The following is a 24,650-nucleotide window of genomic DNA, read 5'->3' as shown; positions in this document are numbered from 1 at the left end:
AGATTACTTGTGGAAGAAAAGTGTGATGCTTCATGAGTTGAAAGGTTTAGGGGTTGTTGTAAGGGGGATTTCCCGTCAATAACTAAATGACACATGGACGGGAAATGACCTGGAACTATGGATACCCAAAATGAGTTGAGAATCATCGGATTAGTTCTGGGAATAAATAATCTCGTGTTTATCATGAGTGTTTTATAAATATGTGCTAGTCACGTGACGAATCGCCTCTGAACATAACAGTTTTCCAAGTCGTTAGGAACCGATATAGACAGTTCCTGAACAAAAGAAAACTGAGGACGGTCCTTGATGATAAGGAAGGAATCAAAATGACATATTTCTAAGAGTTACCTTTTGGGCCTAATCTTCCCATACATGACGGGTTATTATGACCTAAAAAGAAATTTACCTCTGATAAGATATGGTCCAGATTCAGACTTCCAAGAAGAGAGGATTCCTAATAGGAAAGCAGAGTCCAAAGAGGGAAGGAAACTCATAAGCGGTGAGATTAACCCTAACCGTAGGACTCCTAAGGCTCCTCCTATATAAACAATAGGAATTCGCTCGTAGGAACTACGTGCAATAGGGTTTGATTCTTCTAAAAAGATAAGAAGATACGTAGACAGCCGCAAGACGGTTCAATCCTGATCATTCAATCATCTCATCCCTTTTCCATCATTAATCCCAAAGTTCTTCATCATACGTCACAGAGGAGGATCGTAGGATACTCAGAAAATCCCCTACATCTTTTGGCGCCGTCTATGGGGACTGTTTTGTCGCCAGAGCGTAGGATGTTTTGGCAGCCACCTGATCTCCTCTGATTGTTTTGATTCTTCCGTTCTGTGGGAATTTTAGACATTGGTGATAGGTGCTGAGAACAGTGCGGAGTCTATGCAGCCAGGTCCTGCCCAGATCATGTGATAGAGTGTGTTAGCTTTGACCATAACACAATTAATGATGAGGGTTACCAGACTTGTGGCTACAGGTAGTTGGACCTCTCCAACTGTTAGGGCTTTGTCTTCACTAAATCCATACAGGTTGGAGTGAGTGATGACAATCTCTGAGTCAGGAATTTGCAGTTTCTTGATTGCATCATAATATAACACATCTGCCAAACTTCCTGAATCGACCAATATACGATGCAGATCGTAATCACCAAAAGGAAGTGTAAGAATCAATGCGTCCTCGTGTGGTTTCTGGATGCCGAGACAGTCGGCTTCAGTGAACAGGATTGGTGGATCTTTGTGGGACAACGTGTTGACCTGATGACAATCCACAGTCAATTCGTTGTTCATGATTCTCATTTGCTTTGCGACGTGCATTTGGTAACTCGCACCTTTCTTTGTGACCTGTCCACTCATCTTGCTTGCCTTTCCTGAGATCATGTTGATTTGAATGAGACCATTCAGTGGTCCAGTTCTTAGGGGATCCCAACCGGATGTGTTGACCTCCTCAGGTTGCACCGCATTCGCCTGCTCATGTACTACGAATGGTTTCATGTGCACTTATGGATGATTTGTAAAATTCATGAGAAAATATACTTACAGATTCTGGCATGAGTATGCTTTTTGGGAACAGGAATACCCACTGACTCGCCATCAGCATCTTGAGGACGAACGTCCCACTCATCACCCAACACCCAAATGTGGTGATCAGCCTAGCCATCGTCGCTGTGTTTCCCCTCGAAAAAGACGATTGGTAGCAGGTAACATTCGTTCGGTCGACCGATTTAGTTTAAACGCTCTTAACGTTGTGATGGCAGGAACTAAGAAGACAAAAGGTGGCGCTACCACTCGCAGCATCGCTGTCAGAGAAGAGGAACGCGAGATACCGGATGAAGGAGAGAATATCGAACATTACGATGCGGATATCCCTTTCAAGGGCAGGTAACTAGCACCGACGGACTAGTCCCCCTGGTTGCAGGCATTGACAATGTCGCTCAAGGAGAACGTCAGAATGGCGAGAATACTACTCTTACCACTCCAGGGTCTGTTCAGACAAGCCAGGCGGTACAGACTTTGGAACAGCAAAGACGAAACCTTGAGCGAGAAGTACAATTGCTGAGATAGTTGTATCAATCTGACACCGGGGAAGGAGCCGCACATTGATCTCGATGGTGACGGCCTTCCAAAGAGTGGTCGGATCAGGAACCCAAGACGAAGGGATCCAGTTCGGCGCGAGCCATCAGAATCAGAGTACAATAGTTCGGACGAACACCGAACACTCAAACTCGGCTGAAGAATCAGAGTCAACAGATTAGGATCGCGACATCAACCCTCGACACCAAAAAAGAACTCAGAGCAAAAGAGTTTCTAGCAAAGAAAGCACATGGGAGACTGAGAAAAACAACCTAATTTGTCAGATGCATAGGATGACAGGTAAAGAAAGAAAAATGCAAGACTCCCTTGTTCAATCTGCTATAATGAGGGGTAGGCCGATCTCCTTTCTCATCACGAGTGGTGAGAAAGCCCTATCCCCATGGTTACAGACAACCAAAATTTAATATCTTCAGTGGCAAGTCAGATCCAGTGGATCATGTGTTCAAATATAGAGCCACCATGGGACAGTACGAAAGGTATGACCACGTCATGTGTCAAGAGTTCAAAGCTTCCCTATCTGGATCCGCACTCCAGTGGTACCACAGGTTACCAGAGCGGCAGATCAGGACCTCAGAAAAGCTGTTTAGAACCTTCATCGACAGATACTCATGCGACAAGCACCAACCGAAACGAATCGATGCACTGTTCAACATTAAAAAAAAGAACGGCGAAGCATTGAGATCCTATATGCAATGCTTTATGGAAATTTCGATACAGATAGATCCCTTTGGCGAATAGACTGTTATCATAGCTTTCAAACAAGGTTGGATGAAAACAACGCTTTATTCGGATCCCTCTCCAGAAAACCACCCCGCGATTTGGAGGAACTCCTAGACAGGACCGAAACTAATGCAGGGTGGGAGGAGGATGTCCTGAACAGGCGTCAAGAAGCAAAGAAGACCAATCGAACAACCCCCTCAGTCCCACGAGAGGGGCAGGGGAACTCCTTGCCTCCAAAGCATAAGAGAGACCACCATCATGGTCGCTAAGGTCAGATTCCCTATCAAAAGGGCGAATGCCAAGAGGGCAGTACCAGAATTTAGCCAGCAATAGAGATGGAAAACCACAAGAAACCACGAGTGGGAGGAGTTGAAGAAACTCTTCCCTTGATCGACAGGAACTTTGCTCCCCTGAACAAAATGCCAGACAAGATCCTGGACTCAATCAAGAACCAGAGCTGCCTCAAATGGCCAGCTCCACTCAAACCAGGTTCCAGAGATCAACGAACTTAGTGCAAGTTCCACAAGAGTAAAAGCCACAACACCAGGGCTTGTAGGACCTGGAAAAATGAACTCCAGGGTCTAATTGAGAGGGGGTACTTGAAACAGTTCATAGCACATGAGCAGGCTAATGCGGTGTAACCTGAGGGGTTAGCACATTTGGTCGGGATCCCCCAAGAACTGGACCACTCAATGGTCATGTACTCATGTTCAGATCAACATGATCTCAGGAAAGGCAAGCAAGAGGAGTGGACAGGTCACAGAGAATGGTGCGAGATACCAAATGTGCGTTGCAAAGCAAATGAGAATCATGAACAGCGAATTGACTGCGGATTGTCATTAGGTCAACACGTTGTCCCACAAAGATCCACCCATCTTGTTCACTAAAGCCGATTGTCTCGGCATCTAGAGACCACATAAGGACGCATTGGTTCTTACATTTCCTTTTGGTGATTACGATCTGCATTGTATATTGGTCGATTTAGGAAGTTCGGCAGATGTCTTATACTATGACGCATTCAAGAAACTGCAGATTCCTGACTCAGAGATTGCCGTCACTCACTCCAACCTGTATGGATTCAGCGGAGACAAAATCCTAACAGTTGGATAGGTCCAGCTACCCGTAGCCACCGGTCCGGTAACTCTCATCATTAATTTTGTTGTGGTCAAAGCTAATAAACCTTATCACATGATCTTGGGCAGGACCTGGCTGCATAGACTCCGCGCTATTCCCAGCACCTATCACCAATATCTGAAATTCCCACATAACAGAAGAGTCGAGACAATCAGAGGAGATCAGGTGGCTGCTAAAACATGTTACGCTCTGGCAACAAAACAATCCCCACAGACGGCGCCTAAAGATGTAGGGAATTTTCTGAGTATCCTACGATCTTCCTATCTTCTTATGTGTCGTGTGATGAAGAACTTTGGGATTAATGATGGAAAAGGGACGAGATGATTGAATGATCAGGGTTGAACCGCCTTGCAGCTCTCTACGTATATTCCTATCTGTTTAGAATAATCAAACCCTATTGCACGTAGTTCCTACGAGCGAATTCCTATTATTTATATAGGAGGAGCCTTAGGAGTCCTACGGTTAGGGTTAACCTCACCGCTTATGAGTTTCCTTCCCTCTTTGGACTCTGTTTTCCTATTAGGAATCCTCTCTTCTTAGAAGTCTGAATCTGGACCATATCTTATCAGAGGCAAGTTTCCTTTTAGGTCATAATAACCCGTCATGTATGGGAAGATTAGGCCCAAAAGGTAACTCTTAGAAATATGTCATTTTGATTTCTTTCTTATCATCAAGGACCGTCCTCCTTAGTCCCAATCTTTTCAGGAACTGTCTATATCAGTTTCTAACGACTTGAAAAACTGTTATGTCTAGAGGCAATTCGTCACGTGACTAGCACATGTTTATGAAACACTCATGATAAACACGAGATTACTTATTTCTAGAACTAATCCGATGATTTTTGTCTCATTCTGGGTATCTATTGTTCCAGGTCATTTCCCGTCCATGTGTCGTTTAGTTATTGACGAGAAATTCCCCTTACAGATGCATAGTGGGAAGAAGTATATTTGGCATCGTAAGCATCTGAAATTGATTGGTTTTGTTTTGGGGGTTAACGAGTTCTCTTTTCCTCCTTGATTCACTGATGTTCTCTATACTTTGTTCCATGAATCTTCGTGCTCCGCTCGCGCCCCCACTGCAATGCAATATACTAATATAGTTACATGTGACGGATATGTACTAGTTGTATGTAATTTTCCCTTTCTTTGCTTAGTATCTAGGACAGTGCTAGTACATATCCGTGGGCGGTGTTTGGATGGTAGGAAAGACATTCAGAAACTACTAGGGGAGTTGTTTTGCAAAAATATTAGATATGACTTGGGCAATGGCGATAATATTCGTTTTTTATATGATGTTTGGTTGGATGAGAGGCCTCTGTTGTGGGTATACCCTAGATTATTTGCATCTGACTTTAAAAATAAGCATGTATGTTCATTGGTCTACAAGGGAAGATAGTGGTCTTTTGCTTGGGACCTTGGGATTTATAATCGTCTCTCTGAGAGGGATAGAGTGAATGTGACTACACTTGCAATGAAGCTAGATTCTATTTCTTCTGGGAGATCGGACAAAGATAGGAGACTTAGGTCAATCAACAAGAAAGAGATGTTTTCTACTAGATCACTTTATTTTAAGCTTCGTTATCTTATTCCTTGTGCTGTAAAAGTCATCCTTCATAATTTTCTGACTCAAATTATTTGGGATTCCAGAATAGCTTTTTTTGTTTGGTGTGCTTCTTTATGTAAAATCTTGACAATTGATAATTTTAGGAATGACATATTATAGAGATGATCATCAATTGTTGTCCTTTATGCTTGAGGGATGGGGATTCAGTGAATCATCTTTTGTTGATGTGTCCTTTTTCTTGAAGAATTTGGTATTTCTATATTCTAGAATCTAGGGTTTTTTGGGTTTATCCTGGGTCGGTGAAAAAGCAATTAGTCTCACGGAATTTGAGAGTCCATTCTTTGAAGGGTTGCCGTTTCTTCATTTGGCAATCCTATGGGGTATATGGTTGGAGAGCAATAACAAACATCTTGAAGACAGTTCGTTACCTATGGTGAAAGTGGTTATTGCCATCAAAGCGCTTTTGTTCTTCTGGATAAAAGTGCACGCCGAGTTTTGAGATGTTCCTTTTTTTCCTTTTGAGACTTTCCAGATGGGAGTCTAATATGAGTAGATGCGAGGGTTTTGTTGTTTCATTTCTTTTTTTCATTTTCCTCATTTCTTGTACTATAGGATATCTCATCCTATTTCTAGTATCTATATATATTTTACCTATAAAACAAATGTTGCACTAGATAGTTTTGTTTTCCCATTAAATAAATTATGAGTCTTCCTTTTACAAAACACAAGTTGATCCCATAACAACCTTTATCATACGGGACAAGAGATTTCCCGTACTTAAATGCATGACGAGTTCTTCTAGATTTTTCTTGTGTATTTCCTTATTCTCCATAAAAACTGTTTTCTCTTTTTTGTCCATGAAATATTATCCGCTTATCTATGAATGGGCTTACAAAGATATGGAAATTCCTTATGGCCCTGTTTGGCAGCTTGGATTAGGAGATTATATACATGAATAGGTGACATGGCGTTCCTGTTTAAGTGATCTAAGTGTTTGGTCTGAGAAAAGAGTAAATACTGTATGGGACCCGTTGAATTGGGAGAACACAAAAGTGAGGATACAGAAATCCAATTGGATATGAGAGATACGGTCAAACACATTTCTAAGTTATGAGAGAGAAAGAGAAAATATGGTTTTTAAAAACCAGAAGTCTCCACGGTACCTCCATTCTCCTTCACTACATTTCTTCTCTCTCTCAACAAAGAGAGTCGATATTCTGGAAAAATCTTCTCTCTCTCAATGGAGGATAACAAACGTCCAGTTTATTATCAATTGAATTTGGAATTCTCACATTAAGAACATTCAAAAGCTCCATGAATTAGTTGGGTTAGTAATTGAAGAAACGATGAAAGAGAGTCAATAATCTTGAAAAGTAACATATGCTTGTGATAATCAATTGGAACTCTGGATGGAATATTTGATTTGGGTTTTTTTTTTCCCTAATAATCACACGAATATATTTTAAATTTAAATTTTGTTTTCTTTTCCCCCCTTTTTTTTTTGTTTTTGTGAACCAAACACTTGACAAGCAAATTTGTGACAAAACTGCTTTGGATATGCAGAATCTTCTTTAAGTAATTCATATGCAAAATTGGATCACCTAAACTGCTTTAAGTAATACAAATTCAGTTACGTCCAAACAGAGCCTATATGTTTGGTATGTTAGCTCCGTATACCTAAGAATCTTGGTGTGTTGATATTTTCTGAAGGTTAGTCTTTGAGGTAAATAACTTTCCATTTCATTGGGACTTGTTTATTAATTTTATCTGGTCCTTGATATTTTCCAGTCATTGTTGCTCCACATGGAATGCGGGGTAAGCTTAGTGGTTGCTGTCCAAGTGATCTCGTGAAGCAAGTCTATTCCAGGTAGGTTGCCACTTTTACTCCTTATTCTGTTGTCAGATGGTAATCACGGAGATATTTATTTTGTGTTTTCCCAAGTTTTGTGATTTTTATATATACATATTTTACTCTCAAAGAAGATAAAGAGTGTTAGAAAAATCCTGGTTTATTTATTTATTAGCTTTTGACATGAATGAACAGTTCCAGTAAGGTTAAAGCTTCAAATGGATCCACTTTTCTGAGTGTACCTTCTAATGTTGCTCAAGCTTCTGGTTGCCAGTTAAGAGGGCAAAGTTGTTATGTGGAAGTTACCCTTGGCTGCCCTGGCCCTGTGGACAAGGCAGTCGAATCTAGTTCTAATTTTATGCGAAATCTGCCCACTGATCAACTTACTGAATCACCAACAGTGGCACTTGAAAAAATTGACCAGAAGCATGGGTCAGCTGATTATTGTGGTGCTTTTGAGAGAACTTTCATTTATCCAGCTGAGGCTGTTGTGGTACCTGTGATGCAAACAACTTTTGCTAGATCTTCTCTAAAAAGGTATATTTGTTTTGGGTATCAATGAACTGGCACCCTTTTGGTTGATTAATATCTGTTGTTGTTTTACAATATGCACCTGAGTAAAGTTATTGTTAATTACAGATTCTGGCTGCAAAACTGGGCAGGGGCAGCACTTTTCGGTTCATGTTTCCTGATGAATTGGTTAGTCCTGATCATCTCTATCTTTGAGTTCCTCCCTGCTTGCACTTTTCTTTTTCTATGATAGGTAAAAGATATATGTGTTGATATAATTACATAACCAATTACATCAAACTAAGGTAGGCAGGGAGTAGCAAATTAGTTAGTCTTCTGCCCATCTCCAACGTAGCACCTAAAAAGGGAGCAACAAAAGATAAAATAAATAAATAATCAGAAACCCAAAGACTGTTCCCAGATGATCCCTCAATTCACCACCTGTACCTAGCCAGCCGGACCACCGTCCCCTTAATTTATACTTCTTCCAAATCATACCCATCGTCTGAGCAGCTGTAAGTTGGATGTTCATCCTCTTTCATGTCGTTGTCACTAGCATAAAAATCCTGAATCACCTGGGAATCTCTTTTCTTCGTCCATTCTTCGTCTCTCAATCCCATCTACCCCATTTCTAATCCCCTCCTTATTTCTTGATACATGAACACCCCACCTCTCCCCAAACTTCACAAGTTTTTCTACGGTCTCACACTCTGTCTGCTATCATCATGATACTCTTTCCTTTCCCTATTCTATCATCCATAAATTCAGCTTCGACCATTCTGCCAAAAGATTTCCTATTACCGCTGTCTACCACCTCCATCATTGTCTCTCCCCTTATAATGCCCTGTTGATTATCCATATTGCCCCTCATGGTCTTCTCTTTTCCTACGATGCGTTCCCCAACCACATATGTTCTTCTTAAGTCTATAAGTCTATTATACTCCTCTGGCCTTTTGTTTTACACATTTGGACCCTCTAACCGTCTTCCAGTTCTCCTGATTGATCCCTTTAGCTTCTTCAAGAAGCTCTTCCAAGTGTCAGCATGGCTTAGTCTCCTTCCTGCTTGCACTTATTATAATAAAGATTGCTAGGTCAATTGTTCCATGTTACATCAAACTCACAGTATGACATTTTTGACCCGCAAGTGTCATTTTCACCTTTCTTTGGTTTGTATTAAAGTCTGTGCATTCTTACGTGTTGGAATTTTGAAACTTGCTTCGTAACCTATAAGGCTATACGCCATTCCAAAATGGCTTTTTAGTAGGTTCTTCAAATTGAATTAATGCATGTAGTACATACATGGTTTGACCTTACTACTTACAAACAAGTATCTGAGCACATTGCACTTGTTATTGAACCTTATGTGTTAATTGATGGTAATAAGTTTTTGAAAATCATTAACATATAAAAGTAAAATAGTTTCATGTTACTACAGATAATTGTTTTAGCAAGTTTGGAAATATCATACACTACAATTTGGCGTAACATTGATGAGTGTTGTTTTTTTAAAATAATTTTACTTGTGAATAAGAAATAAAATTTTATTGTGTTTTTTTTCTTGATCAGTAAAATTATTTATATTGATGAACAGCACTGCTATAACATCAATACCCAACCCAGGTAACCAAGGTTACCTATAGTTGGCCTATTACCAGCAAAATAACAACAAAAAACTAGAAAATGTGAAAGAGCCAAAGGACCCAAAAGAGAAACACCCAAAGGTTCACAAAACTGGCATCATCCTTTGAGAATTGAGATGTATTTCATCATCTCTGTCAATATTTTCATTATCGTCTTTCATTATCATATTTGGGATCTCTTAGCCTACCACTGGGATGGTACTTTGGGACTGCTTAAGGTCATGAATGTATTTGAACGCCAGTTCTATGTTTTAGGTTGACTTCCGTAGATTATGCTTTCATTCTATTACTGTTATAGTAGTTCCTGAAATGTGTTTTCAGTTTTTCGTTTTGCTTTGTTCTGATTTTTGTTTCTTGTTCCATGAATTACCCTAGTTTGGGATTCGGAAGTTTTGGCGATGCTGAGTCCATAGTGCCCTCACAAAACAGCAGTAGTAACAGTAACAATAGCAGCATCAGCAGCATTAGTAGCACATCTAGTGATAGTGATTGCCGGATGACCTCTGGAGGTGGGGACCTTGAGGCCGACGCTGATTCTTTAACATGTAGACAATCTGGTTTATTATCTAAAGATCTTGAGACTGATGATTTTAAACAGGTATCAAAACAAAGTTGTGATATATTTATATATTTGTTTATTTATTTTCATCTTTTTTGCTACTTGTATTTGCTTAAAGAGTTTGTACTTGTATGACATTGAAAGTAGTTATACTCTAGTTACTAGCAGTATGCCCGTGCGTACGCATTGAGTACTTTTATCAAGAAATTATGGGATTTTAATAAACCAGTCATTGCTGAGTTTATTAATCCATTTTAATAGTGGAAGAATTCTCGTTTAAGAGTTGTTTTTTTTATTTAGAGTTGCTTTTAAAACTCCTTTCTCCCATGTTGTTTTGATTTAGAAGTCCGAGTTGTTATAAGAGAAATGATTTCCGTTTTATTAGGTGATGATGTGAATTTTTAATAGAGTTGAAAATTACTTTTGGTGCGAACTTTAATTATAATTAGAAAGTAGCCCATGCATACACACCGACTCTTTTGAAAACTTGCTCAATAATCATAACTATACATTTATAAATTTTCTAACAAATTGTTTTAATTGGGGGAAAGGATTCCTGTTTTAGTTGCTAACCCGTTTTAATTTCTTAACCCATTTTTAATTGGGGAGGGATCCCATTTTAATAGTTGACTTAATTTAGAAGTGTGATTCCCGTTTTAATAGGAGAAGGATTCCTGTTTTAATTAGAAGTGCTAGAATTTCCTTTTCAATAGGGTTTGAATTCTCGTTTTAATAGGAGATGACATGGAATTTTAATAGAGCTTGGAGAATACATTGGGTGCGAGCTTTAATATTAATATGTAGAACTTTAATTATAATATTTAGATAGATGTAGGAGACTAGGAGTTGGACTAGTATGATTGTTTGGCTGAATTTCAACCAGTTCTTGATCTTCAAATATTTTTCTTGATCCTTATATATTTCATCTAGTTGTTATAGTGGATCTTAATTGCTAGAAATTGGAACTTTTGTTTGAACCCCATGTTGAACTTGATGGAAAAGGCATTAATAGAAAAGACTTCTTAATTTCAAGTTTCATTAATAGCAAAATTTGTTGAATATACAAAAAATGACTAGTTTGAGACTTTGAGGTGCAGGATGTCAGTGTTTCTCAACCATTTTTTTTATTTATTATAGTTATGATTTGCATTATAGACTGGCTAACCCTGAACTAGAATCCTGGATCCCCCACTGAATCCTGACACTATTCTTGGATGGTGAATCTTGTTGATTCGGGGTTCCACCATTTTATTATAGTTAGTTCTTATATTGGTAGAAAGCTCAATGAAGGAATGTTGTGTCTGAGTGCAGGTGTCCAAGCGTCAACGCACAGGGACAACATCATTCAGTGAAACTGGCATAGTGACATATACAAATATGGAAGTTAACATTTCATCGACTGGATCTAAGGATCAGGTTGGATCTCGTTGGGATTGGGATGATGAAGATAGAGTGGAAATTGATATACAAATACTTCTTTCTGATTTTGGAGATTTTAGTGACTTATTTCAAAGTGATTCTCTGCCATTTGGTGAGGTATTTTACTTCCCATAAAATTGCCTCGTCTATTGATTATGTTTTAGTGGTGCAGTGCTTTGTCAAACTACCATCTTTGCAATTATATGCTCTAGATAACCCCTTCTTTCCATAAATCTTGACACTAAATGGTGTCATCTTTAAGTCACTGTGAAAGACAAATACAAGTGCAAAACAATTCGGCCCTAGTAGCCACTGGGGAGATGTCCTCCTAGAACTCTAACAAAGACAAATACAAGTGCAAAACAGAGAAAAACTACAACTGTGAAAACTAAAACAAGAATCTGTCATCAAGCATGGCTGAGCAAGAAATCCCATCTGAAAATAAAGTCCCGGAACGATGTATTTGTCCACTCCCAAGGGATTCGTCTTTCTATTAGATCTAGTATTCGACTTGGGAGGTTAGTTATTTTTAGTGATAGCATAAGAAACATGAGGATTTACATAGACCGTGAAATGTTTACATCAATTGGTCTCATGCAGAAGCAGATAAGCTTATTACAATTAAAGGAAAAAGTTTAAAACAAAACCCTCTATGATACACCTTTAGTGAAAGCCACAAGTAATAGCTGTCGCTGATTAGCTATTGATTGAAGGCCCCCAAATGTCCCAATTTATCCACGAAAGGGTGATGTTCCTGTCCCTCAGCTTCATCATGAAAAATGCAAAATACCAGAAAATGCATTTGCAGTAAAGCTTCACACACACACACACACACACTGAATGAGGGATTTTTTAGTGGATTGGCTCAGGAAACTATTGTACAGCGAGGTTGGCCATAATACTCGGAAACTAATGAATAAATGGTTAGTTCTTCAAATATTTTTTAAAAATACCTCATGCACAGTTAACTCCTGAATGTGGTAAGGCCGTGCGGTGCAAAACTGGGATTGTTTAATCCTTAGGATGAGTATCGGTATATGACTGTGTTAGTTGTCAACTATGTATCTTTGATTTCAAGTTTCCCCATATTTATTCTTCCACTATACAGTGAGGTCTATCTAAAACTGAGACTCTAATTTGGTTGGTTTTTCGCTGCAAACATTTATCGGCTTTTGGAAGTTTTATGACCATCGATTTATGTCTATTGTGTGGTGACAGTAATATTTCTCCTGTTTTGAAGCTTCCAGGAACTGCCGAATCTCAGGCTCTTGCCTATTCCGTTCTTGATTGTGGCGATGTCAATGGCAGTCCATGCACCGGAGCTATGGATGTGACAGATCAGATGCTTATGCCTGTTTTAGATTTCCCATCCTTTGATAGCCTTAATCCGCTTCCACTGGCAGTCACAGATGAGTCTCTTAGTAAACAACAAGAACTTCCAAAGGACACTTGGTCATCAGGTCCAGGGAGCTATTCTTCAGCTTTGTCAACAGGTGAATTCAACACTCTGTCAAAAGCTGAAGCTATGATAACATTTGCTCCAGAGTACACGGCAGTTGAAACACCTGCAAGTGAGTTGTTGACACTGACTTTTAGAAACCCATACCTGCCAACATCTAGAAAGGTAGAAAGCTCAAATTCAAGCCCAAATAGCTATGTATATGGTTCAACGGCCCCTTCTTCTTGCGTAGATGCGTCAGACGAGAAACCTGGCATACTGTTGAGTGGAAAAGTTGGTCCTGCTGGACTTGAGTCTAGTCCTGCAATGATCTACAAGAAATATTATACTCATGTCAAGTTAGAGAAAGAGAAACATGATTGGAAAATCACTGCGTGTAAAAAAGACATCGCTTCATCTGAGGGGTTGAGACCATCTTCATCCTTTTCTGGTTATAATTCATCAAATGCTGTCAAATCTGTCAAGAGAGGAAGGACTGAAAGTACAAGAGAACCTAGGCATATTGTGCTCTCTCTGGAGATTTTGTTTGCTTCTGAGGTGGAATGTTTCATGTTCCAAGCTTCTATGTGCAGGATACGACATTTGCTATTATCATCTTCTAATCCGGTGCCTATTGGGCTGGGTAGGTTTACTGGAAATACTATGTCGGATCATCCTCAAGGTGACACTCTAACTGGTTCAGACAAGATGCCTGGCAGGTATGAGGTAAAGAAGAAAGAGAGTATACCGGTTAGAATAGCAGGTGATGTTGATGTAAAAATGCTTGACGGGCTACTTAATGCACCTATTGGTGTTTGGCGATCTGTTGGAGCTGCTAAAGGAGTAAAACCTACAAGTTCATCGACTATTGATAACACCTCATCTTCTCAACATAATCAGTTCAATGAGGAAAATAGACTTATGTATGGGCAAAGGCAACCTCTTCAAGAGCTTCTTGATGCAATGGGCCTACTTGTCCAACAGGCTACTTCATTTGTGGATGTCGCATTAGATGCTGAATATGGTGATGGTCCCTTTGGTTGGCTTGCGTTAGAGGAGCAGTTTCGTCGTGGATTTTCCTGTGGACCTTCTATGGTTCATGCAGGCTGCGGCGGGCTCTTAGCTGCTTGTCATTCTTTGGACATTGCTGGTGTGGAGTTACTCGATCCACTTTCTGCCAATGTAAGCTATTTATTCATCTACCTCTTCTGAACCATTTTCAGAGCAATGTTGAAAGTTTTATCTGTAATATTAAAACTTAATAGCATAGTAGTAATAGTAGTATCCTCTGGGCATTTCATTGTATTCAGATTTCCATGTTCAAGACAAGGCAAGTGGCACAGCACCACATGCCGTAATGTCATTTTGCATCTACAAATCTGAAAAGAAATTGATAATTGAGTTCGCATAGAATCGTAGTTGATCTAACATCTCATTGCTGTAGTTTATCATTCTGCTAGTTTTGAATTTTTCATTGTGTACGGATTAGTTTTCTATTCAACACAGCATATATGGATGTCTAATACTAACTGCTCATGCTGTTCGTTTTTCACTTTTCTTATTTTCCTTTTTTTTAACCTTGTGTGCATTATTGTTCATGTTGCAAACCAAGTACTTAAATTTGGTATGTCTCTGGCCTTGTCAATGATGACTTGCACACCCTTTATATTGCACTCAAAACCATTTTTCGAATTTAGTTTATTAAATTGTAGTTATAACATTGCATTATGATGTGGACTTACGGACATTATTGTATTTTGTTTGGTAGAAAATTTAAAGGCTATAAAAATATAATAATTGAGACTGTTGTGATTTTTAGTATAATCACACGTGGGATGTTTAAAGCCTTGCATTATAGTATATAAGTTCCGCGGCCTCTCCACTCATTGCCTGGTTTTTGAGTTGGATGCTCCAAAGTTTAAGATGCTATCAGATCAGGCTATTGTATTTGGCCAAAAGGGCCCGTTTACTCCACATCACCCAAGTGTGTTGTCTACATGTTTCTTAAGACCATACATGGGATGTTTAAAGCCTCGCAATATAGTATATAATTTCCTGGGATTCTCCACTCATTGCTAATTGGTTTTGATTTGGATGCCCCAAAGTTTATGATATACATCAAGCCTCACGCTTAAGAGCAAGAAGAAAGAAAATCAAATGCTCTAGATCCTAAGATGGGTTTTGTTAACTGAGTGCTCGGATTCGTAATCTCTGGCTTAGGTGCTGTTACATTTTTTTTTGCAATCGGTAATCTTAGCTATAAATTATTAATATTACGGCATTGACAATTTTCAGCTTTTTCTGAAAGACGTTACGTGATAGATTTCGGCATTTCACCATTTTGGGATCCGCGATAAATAAGAATTTTATTAGTATGTTTTATCGTCTACTCTTTCTAAATAAGTTTCAGAGAACCTACAAGGCACCGTCTCAATGCAGGGAAAAAAAGAGTATCAAACGAAACTTGCTAAAACGTTATTTTGGTAATCCCAATTAACCCTGTCATACGCCTTACTATGTCACTTTTGATGTTCCTTTGGTAGTTACATCAATGTTGTCTTCCACTCTTATTGTCTAATTTGGACGAGTTTGGCCTTACACTAGTAAATAAATTCTGGTGTTTTGACTTTGATATTCTCACTCCCTACTTACCCTGAATAAATACTAAAGTTTTAAATTTTTGTATTTTTTTGCCCTTCAACAAATAACAATTCTGTATGTCATGAATTTATTAGTCGCTATTGGGACGGATTTGCCCTTGTCCAAATTATATATGTTCATCTTTGTCCCCTTGTATTTAACAGTGTTACTATCATAGAAACATGTCAGATTGCAACAAGTCACACTAAGATTCTTCCACTACAATTTTATTATTTCTTGTTTCTTGTTTCTCTTTTTGGTTTTTTTGCTTTTTTGTTCCCAATTACGACGCCAAGCTTCTCTTGCACCCAAATCCAATGCAAGCTTTAGATGCCTGTAACAGTGGTTTCATATGTAAAACATGCATGCGAACTTGCACACCCTTCTAGTGATTATATTAATTCAAATTATTATTTGCAACAGGTTCAGGCATCTTCTGTGATCGGTTTGCTAAATTCAGATGTAAAACTAGCCTTGAAGTCTGCATTTGGAAATTTGGATGGTCCATTATTGATCACTGATTGGTGCAAAGGTCGCAGTCAGTTAGGTGATGCTGATGGATGTTCCGGTGAATCAGTTACAGGTGATGTTAAGGATTCAAGTACTATTACTTTGGGTGTTGGAGAACCTTTAAGCCCAACCAATTCTTCTGGTGGTTCATCTGGCCTCAAAGGTATACCTTTTTTGTAATCAATGTTTATAACATTTTATACAGTTTGTTTAATTGTTCATTAAAACTTATCTCACTTTTTAGCGTCTTGTACCACAGATTGTCTTAGAGTTGATGAGACAAGCCAAAGGAGGTTAAATCGAGAGATTGGTGGTCCAGAGTCCGAGCAACAAATGAGCTGCTCACGTCTTCGTCCAACACTACTTGTGCTCCCTATGCCTTCTATACTTGTTGGGTATGCATCATTCTTACCGTCATCCCTCTCTACCTTGCATCTGGGAGAAGCTCAAAAAGTTAAAGTGATGATGTATCTTGTTGGCAGAAGCTTCAACAATGGATAAACACCAATTATGATTAATAAAACAAACACCTAAAACTAGGGTTTATACCTTCAAACTAGAAGAACAACTCTGAAAGAACTAATATTTGATAATAACCCATCTAAAAATGAAGGCCTAGATGCCTTTATATAAAAAACTTTATTATGTAGGAATCCAAAATAGAAACTACTAAATAACCTAATAGCCTAGTTCTAAAACAAATAGGAAACTCTAATAGCCTGTTACTAATTAAATTAGACTACTAAGTAAATATACTTCCATGCTCATGCATCATAATGCTAGCAATTCTAGGTGTATACAGAGGTGGTCGGCAAATTTCCTGCTTGTAGTTATACATGTTTTAAGTCTGGGATCTACCATTTTAGGACTGTCCTATTTAGATATGTACTTAGACCTCAAGTTAACCCCATGGATAATTGACAGCCTGTTATTTTCTTTATGTTGTTCTTGGAGATGCCACACATGGTCACTGAAATAAAAAGGCAAAGAACTTTGCATCTTGTGCAAGGTCTGGCTCATAATCCATGTAGAGTCTGTGAGATGGTATCTTGATTAATCTTCTCGATATTTGGTTTAGGATATTTCATGATGGGATATGTTAAATACTTAAATGTGTCTCACTCTCCTTGTGCACCATGTGAACTGTTATGAGTCAGCCGATTTCATATGGGACTAGCCTTAAATTTCGTGTACTTGTACTTAAAAGTAAGCTTATATTACGTAATAGGTATCAGGATGATTGGCTCAAGACATCGGCAAGCTCTCTGCAATTTTGGGAGAAAGCTCCTCTGGAACCATATGCTCTACCAAAGCCCGTAAGCATTTGTTATTTTGAAATCTTGTGATATATATTCATTTTGGATGTGTTAAAGCCTTAAAGGCCTTTTTTTTAAATGGCCTCCCCATATCTACTTGCGTAGACAAAGAACCAGTCCATTTACCTCCCAGTTCTTATTGTTTAGTAACTGTTGCAGATGACTTATTATGTTGTATGCCCGGACATTGATCCTCTTACCTCAGCCGCTGCAGATTTTTTTCAACAATTAGGAACTGGTGAGTGCGTTTCTTGTGTTTCTGTACTTACATATTGATATTCTTCAATTCATAAATAGAAGAATTGATATACTTGGGTGAAACAGAAAACATGTTTTAATTATCTAACCTTGAAATGATTATATTGCCACTGGTGGTTCTGTTTAGAAGATTTATTTATTTCCTCGGTTAAAATAGATATTGGTAGCCAATATCAGTACAAAATGCATATGCTCATATAGCAAGTAAGGAACTAAAATAAGCCTAAAATCTTAATGCGAAATTACACTTAATAGACTCCCAGTCCACAGTGAAGTTACCAAGACGAAAATCTTTGAACATCAGTTCTCCCAGTCTACAACCAAATATTGATTTTCAATGCCGGCCCATTCTTTTTTAAGTCGAGAATGTGAACATGCTACAAAAATTGATTTCAATCATACTTTGGGTGATTTGGAAATAGAAGTTTGGAGTAGACTTCAATTTTTTCTAGTAGGATTTAGGTTGGGGGAACTCCTACCAAGTCTTTGAGACATTCTCTGTTCTAGTTTGAATTCTACTTTGGTAAAGTTGTAAAATGTGCAAGGTAAACAAGCTCCGCCAAATTGGTGATAATATTTTCACATCTACCAGTGTAGTATGACTCAACACTTATTTATGTTAAACAGTATATCACTCTTGTAATTGATCTTACTAAGTCCCATCTTTGCAGTTTATGAAACTTGCAAACTGGGAACGCATACACCCCAGAATATGGGAGGGCAGATGGATCTAGCCTCTGGAAAATGGGCTTCTTCTGGTTTTATTATGATAGATTGCCCACAATCGATGAAGATGGAAAGTGGTAAGGCATCTATTATGGGCTCAATTAGTGATTATCTTTTAGCTCTGTCTAATGCTTGGGACAAGAGGAGCTTCCTTAAGTCTCTTTCCAACATTATCAAGGCTCTTCGACTCGGTTCAAGTTCGACAATGAATCATAAAGAAAGCAGCAATACTCCTGGCATGGTAAGGGACAAATCTTGATATATCGTAGGTGTCTTCATTTGCTATTTGTATTGTTAACTTTGCTGGTGCATGCTCACTATTGTTAATTTATTTACATGTAGGATCTGTCAAACAAATTAAACAACTTTCAGGAACCACATTACATGAAAAATCACCAACCTTAGAAGACCTGAAGTTGTCTGTGTTAGTTGCACTGACTGACATGTGAAGGACAAGCTCAACAGTCCATTGTTCAAGTATCTTGAAAGTCTATTAACAAGAGCCCAAGAGGGCATATTTGATCAAAACAAAGATCCTGACTGAAAATAGAAATGAACTATATCTAGTTAGATATACAAGATCCTTGCATGTCCAATTGAATTTGTTTTAGTGTTCAGCAGGTAAATGTCACTTCATCAATGACAATTGAATGCTACAAACTTTTAATGTAGGGCTTGTGTAAGGATAAGAATCATAGAGTTTATGTTTTATCATGAAATCGAGATGTGCACCAGATCATTCTAGACGTCTGGGATCTTTTTCTTGTGAGGAGTATAATAGACTATCCTTAAGATGGCTTAAACTATCAAGACATCATGTTTAGTTTGGGGTATGGTGATCTTTAGTGTGTCGCTTGCATGATATATTCATATGTTGCTAGGAGGGTGGAAGGACGGGTAGCAAATGACGCATGGGCTAAGGGTGCCATCCTAGTTTGATGTCATAGTATCGATGCAAATGCCATACAGATTCCCCTTTCTTGGAAGCTAATATACTCATTTTTGAATGAAATTCTAAAAGAAAAAACTAAACTCAAAAGAACTATTTTTGCAAGATTAATTGACTTATTTCGCCAACTTCCACTTGCTTTTTTCGTTGAATGTATATAGGTGGTGGGAACAAAAACCAATATACATGGAGTGAGAACAAGATTGTACCGGGAATCCGAGAATACACGCATTAGATCTCCTCATTTTCAAGTGATAGTTATGGTCTAATTACACATTGCTGAAAGATATAATATTTTACACTGCTTTTTTATTAATTGTTATCCTGCATATATTAACAATGTTGTACAATTCAAATTAGATCATACATAAAATAATCCATGTCCCTAAAAGAAAAGGAGAATCATTACCAAGCTTTCTATTAAGCCTTTAATTATACCAAGTGATTTAAGCAAGGGAACAGAAGAACTGTTATCTATTATTTCCGTCTCAATGAAACACAGCTGAAAATAATATGAATTTATCCAAATAAATGAAGAGGACAGAAAATAAATAAGGTCCAATTGATCTCACATTTTGTTACATCAGTGAATAACTGAACATCTATTTTTCATTTATTTGCAGATGTTTTCTTTTGGTACTAATGAATTACCGCCTTACCGGAACTAGGATAGTTTTCCCTTCTCTTATTGTCTCGTTGTTGGTCACATGATTCAGGTAATCTACGTCGTTTGTCCGTTTCCTGAGCCTATTGCAGTTCTGCAGACTGTGATTGAGTCATCCGCTGCACTTGGATCAACATTAATTTCATCAGATAAAGAGAGGAGATCCCTATTACACACTCAAGTTGGGAGAGCCCTAAGCTGCTCTGCAGCTGCGGATGAAGCATCAGTATCAAATATCCTTACACTGTCAGGTTTCAATATTCCTAAATTGGTCCTGCAGATTGTAACTGTAGAATCCATTCTTAGGGTAACCAGTCCAGCTCTTAATGAGCTTGTCCTTCTGAAGGAAATTGCATTTACTGTTTACAATAAGTCCCGGCGCCTTGCTCGAGTATCTAGTAATGATGTAAATCAAGCTCCTGGTGTCTCAGTTAGACCTCAGCCGACTTTGACGCATATGGCTTCTCCCATTTCGGGAATGTGGAAGCACTGTATTGCTCCTCGAATCACGGGATCTCTCCCAAAAGAAGGTGAACTTGATACCAGCTTGAGAGCAGGGACTTGGGAAAATACTTGGCAGGCGTCAAATACAGGTGGATTGAGTTGTGACCAAACCAGATCAGTAAATAAATCTTTTCAAGATGATGCCCAATACTTGTTTGAACCATTTTTTATACTGGCCGAACCTGGCTCTGTAGAGCAGGGACTTTCAGCAACATGTCATGGCAATGTAACATTAGATTCACCGAGACCATCTGTTGATGATGGTAACAGTGGGTGTTTTACGCAAAGCTCTACTTCAGGTGCAGAGAGTGGAGCAAGCTCTTTGCATGATGGGTCAGATACAGATTGCTTTGTACCTAGCCATCCAAAGGGGACAAGTCTTCATTGTTGCTATGGGTGGACTGAAGACTGGCGTTGGTTAGTCTGTGTGTGGACAGATTCTAGGGGGGAATATCTTGACAGTCAGATCTTCCCTTTTGGTGGCATCGGGAGCCGACAAGACACAAAAGGTCTCCAGTGTCTTTTTGTTCAAGTTCTACAGCAAGGTTGCCAGATACTATCTTGTTCATCCCCTGATGGTGGTGCTGTCAAGCCTAGAGACATCATTATAACACGCATTGGATGCTTCTATGAGCTTGAACGCCAAGGTATCAAGAACTGTAACTGTATTTTTTCCCATTTCCATCTCTTTTGTCATCTATGAATATCTAACGTGTCTGTTATGTATGATGTCAACAGAGTGGCAGAAAGCCATTTACTTGATTGGTGGAAATGAAGTAAAGAAGTGGCCTCTGCATCTTCGACGATCTGTGCCTGATGGCATATCTTCTAGTAATGGGAACTCTTTGCATCAGCAAGAGATGAGTTTGATTCCAGAGAGAGTGCTACCTTCCTCACCTAGCCCTTCAATGTATAGTCCCCAAACAAAAGCTTCTAGCTTTATGAAGGGTGGTTTAGGACAATCCAACTCAAGAAAGCAGCCTATGGGGGGACAAGCAACTGCCGATAGCTCAAGGGGGTTATTTCAGTGGGTACAGAGTATCAGTTTGGTTGGAGTTTCTATTGACCATTCCCTAAATCTTATCCTTCAGGCAGACACATCTTTACCAGGTATGTTAGCTGAAGAATATATGTAGAAATTGTGTCCATTGAGAGAAATGTAACTACTGGTTAATAGTTCTTTCTCCATAAAGTGTGTTACTTTTAGTCATCCTTTATCACTGAGAAGCACGCTCCCATGCGCCCCCCACAAAGAAAAAAAGAGTAAAAAAACTCCACACAAATAACAACAACATAGAATACTATTAATGATAACTGATGGTAATTACAAAAATAACAATAGAATTGCTTGTTACAAATAAAGTACGATTAACACAGGGAATCTGTAAGTGGTAAATAAATTTTCTAGTACATTTGAGCAGAAGGTTTGACCATTTACACAAACTTCACAAAGTCAGTAGATGTCTATTATTATTGTCTCTAATACTTCATCCAAGAGAGAGGTCACATTGCAATATGGATTTTGCCAATTACTGGAATATCGGAATTTACTTTTAGAAATAACTGGAAATTCAGAATACCTTAAAATTAGTGGCTGGGGCTTTAATTAATTTTGTATTTACACCCTTGGTGACATTATAGACAATCATGGCCACAGAAGTTCATCAAACATATATCTGGACTTGATTAGGTTAGATTGATGATGCTACGTCGTTAAGTTTGTTCAGTCAAAAAGAGAGTTTTCAATTCGTTTCTTTTGCAGAATTCGTTTCTTTCGCAGTAGGGCTATTTCTTCTGTGTTGAGGTTTGAGGTCGAAGGTAAGAGATGAAATTGTTTAGTGGACTAGGTGGGCTTTTGGCAGTAGAGAGAGAGAGAGAGCGAGAGATGGAGGGGTTCAAAGAGCACCATTATGTAGCTATGGTGCATGTTTGTGAACGATTTTTGAAAATAATCAGGATGACATTTCAAGGGGCTATGCTTCTGGAACTTTTGCAGTTTTCGTGTTTTTTTTTTATTGGTATAACTTTTTGTGTAAACCACATTTCCCCTGGTGAAGCTGGGAATTGATCCAGGACCTTGTGCCCCAAACCCCTAAGGTTTGACCAGTCGGCCTCCTGACACCTTCGTAAGTTTTGCCTTCTGACTGATTGTATTTTGGGTATCCCTTCAAACATTTGTTGTGTATGAAGAGTGAAAAGTTGTAGTGGACTTGGCTCCTAAAGGATTGTCTAGTCTTGTTTTTGAAAGTGTACTGCTACTGATTGGACCATCACCTATTCACCTCTATCACATATATGACTAGAATGAGAGTTTGGACAAATAATTTGATTCTAACAAGTAGTTGTTGCATCAGATGGTGGGTTAGTTACCCAGCTGTCACGACTTTAGTATCAGTTATCAAGATATGCATCATGGTCAATCTGGTGTTATCAAACTTATAGGTTGTTTTTTAGTACACTTAAATTGGACAAATCACTTGGCATGAAACATTGTGGTATGACTAACAAGCTATTCTGCAGGTGGAGCTCAAGGTGCTGCTGCTACAGGTCCATTGGGATACTTGGAAGGTTTCAGCCCTGTAAAATCTCTTGGTTCGACACCCACACCTTACATTTTAATCCCTTCTAATATGCACTTCCTCCCTCCAACACCTTTGCAACTACCAACATGTTTAACTTCCGATTCCCCACCGCTTGCTCATCTCCTACACAGCAAAGGTTCTTCTATTCCTCTATCAACTGGGTTTGTGGTGTCAAAAGCAGTTCCATCTATCCGGAAGGACTCTAGAAGCAGCATGAAAGAAGAATGGCCTTCGATTCTATCTGTCAGTCTAGTTGACTACTATGGAAGTAGCAACGTACCTCCTGAGAAGATGGTTAGAGGAAGTGTTAAACATGGAAGAAGTCTGAATTCAGATGCTAGAGACCACGAGATTGAAACCAATTTGATTCTTGGATCTGTTGCTGCAGAGCTTCATGCTTTGTCATGGATGACAGTCAGTCCAGCTTACTTGGAAAGACGAACTGCACTGCCTGTACATTGTGATATGATCTTGAGACTGAGGAGGCTTGTTCATTATGCTGATAAGGAGATATGTCAGAAGCCTGATAAAGTACAAATGTAGGCAAAATACATCACTAACTGTCTTATTGTACATAGAAGAAGACATTGGCTCTCTAATGCTAGGTTTGTGTGGAACAAGAAGCCCGAAAGTGGAAGTAGTATGTGCCCTAGAGTGGCCTTTGTATTTTGGCTTGGATATGTCCCACAGTAATTATTGTAGCATACGAATTATGTATCATCCAATTGTATTTTTCTCAGTTAGTGGGCAAGGTCTTAGAGTTTCTCTGTAATGTGTACTTCTTCATCATTAAAGGTCATAACCATTTATGATCTGACAAATTTTATTACTTCACAATCAGGAAGAGAGGTGAAGCTTGCTTTCAGCTTTCTATAGAAGGATTTGTACAGACAAAAGTTAGTGCAATGTGTAATGTCATATTTACCCAAAATGTGGCTGAACTGGGAGTGTTAATATGCTTGGCACAGCTTTTAGTAAATTCGATTTTAGAAAATTTGATTCCAATCACTCGCTGTAATCATAAAACAATATGTGAAAAGTTGATTCTATGTCGCGACCTGTTTCTATGGTACTAACAGAGCCACAGAAAACATGAAAAAAAGAGGGAAAATGGAAAAACTGAAAAAATGAATGTGAAATTCTGTAGGCTGTGCTTGGTGTTCGCCGAAATCAGATTCTAAAGATTCCTTGATTAGTTTTTAGTTTTTACATTACATGAATTGATTTAACAAGAATTTGGATTCTGTCTGTTTGGTTCTCTAAAGTACGGGCACACTGAGTCGGATGCGCGTCCAACACGGTCAACTAAACCGGACAGGGGTCAAAACACGATCAGGATGTGGTCAACATGGTCACGATGCGGATTTTGACCCAAAAAAAAAAAAAAAATAAATCAAAATAATGTTAAAAAACTTAATTTTTCCTATTTTTGTTTTGTTAAGACTCATGATATGTATTTAAAGTTTGATTAGGAAATATTGAACTTAATATTGTAGCTATTTTATCTTGAATAGTTTTGAATTTATGAATGTTGATATATTTAATGTAATTTTTAATATTTAATTTATATAAA

At 38.6% G+C, this 24,650-nt stretch overlaps 1 protein-coding gene across 2 annotated transcripts in view; it reads left to right on the top strand.

Annotated features, from left to right (window-relative positions):
* Positions 1–23,973, top strand: part of GCT (RNA polymerase II transcription mediator) — a 30,985-nt gene extending 7,012 nt beyond the window's left edge. For both annotated transcript variants that reach the window (XM_086602811.1, XM_086602822.1), the window contains exons 10-23: positions 7,302–7,380; positions 7,558–7,899; positions 8,002–8,061; positions 9,888–10,110; positions 11,383–11,607; positions 12,731–14,110; positions 15,992–16,241; positions 16,338–16,473; positions 17,307–17,394; positions 17,554–17,632; positions 18,324–18,619; positions 20,044–21,142; positions 21,234–21,605; positions 23,016–23,973. In XM_086602811.1, coding sequence (XP_086458937.1) covers positions 7,302–7,380; positions 7,558–7,899; positions 8,002–8,061; positions 9,888–10,110; positions 11,383–11,607; positions 12,731–14,110; positions 15,992–16,241; positions 16,338–16,473; positions 17,307–17,394; positions 17,554–17,632; positions 18,324–18,619; positions 20,044–21,142; positions 21,234–21,605; positions 23,016–23,620 — 5,234 coding nt within the window. In that variant the 3' untranslated portion in view covers positions 23,621–23,973. The remainder of the gene's footprint in view (positions 1–7,301; positions 7,381–7,557; positions 7,900–8,001; positions 8,062–9,887; positions 10,111–11,382; positions 11,608–12,730; positions 14,111–15,991; positions 16,242–16,337; positions 16,474–17,306; positions 17,395–17,553; positions 17,633–18,323; positions 18,620–20,043; positions 21,143–21,233; positions 21,606–23,015) is intronic.
* Positions 23,974–24,650: the final 677 nt, after the last annotated feature.

The sequence above is a fragment of the Coptis chinensis genome, chromosome 1 (genome assembly GCF_015680905.1).
Source record: "Coptis chinensis isolate HL-2020 chromosome 1, ASM1568090v1, whole genome shotgun sequence".
Lineage (NCBI taxonomy): Eukaryota > Viridiplantae > Streptophyta > Magnoliopsida > Ranunculales > Ranunculaceae > Coptis > Coptis chinensis.
The sequence above is the reverse complement of the archived record's forward strand: the minus strand, read 5'-3'. Positions and strand labels throughout refer to the sequence as shown.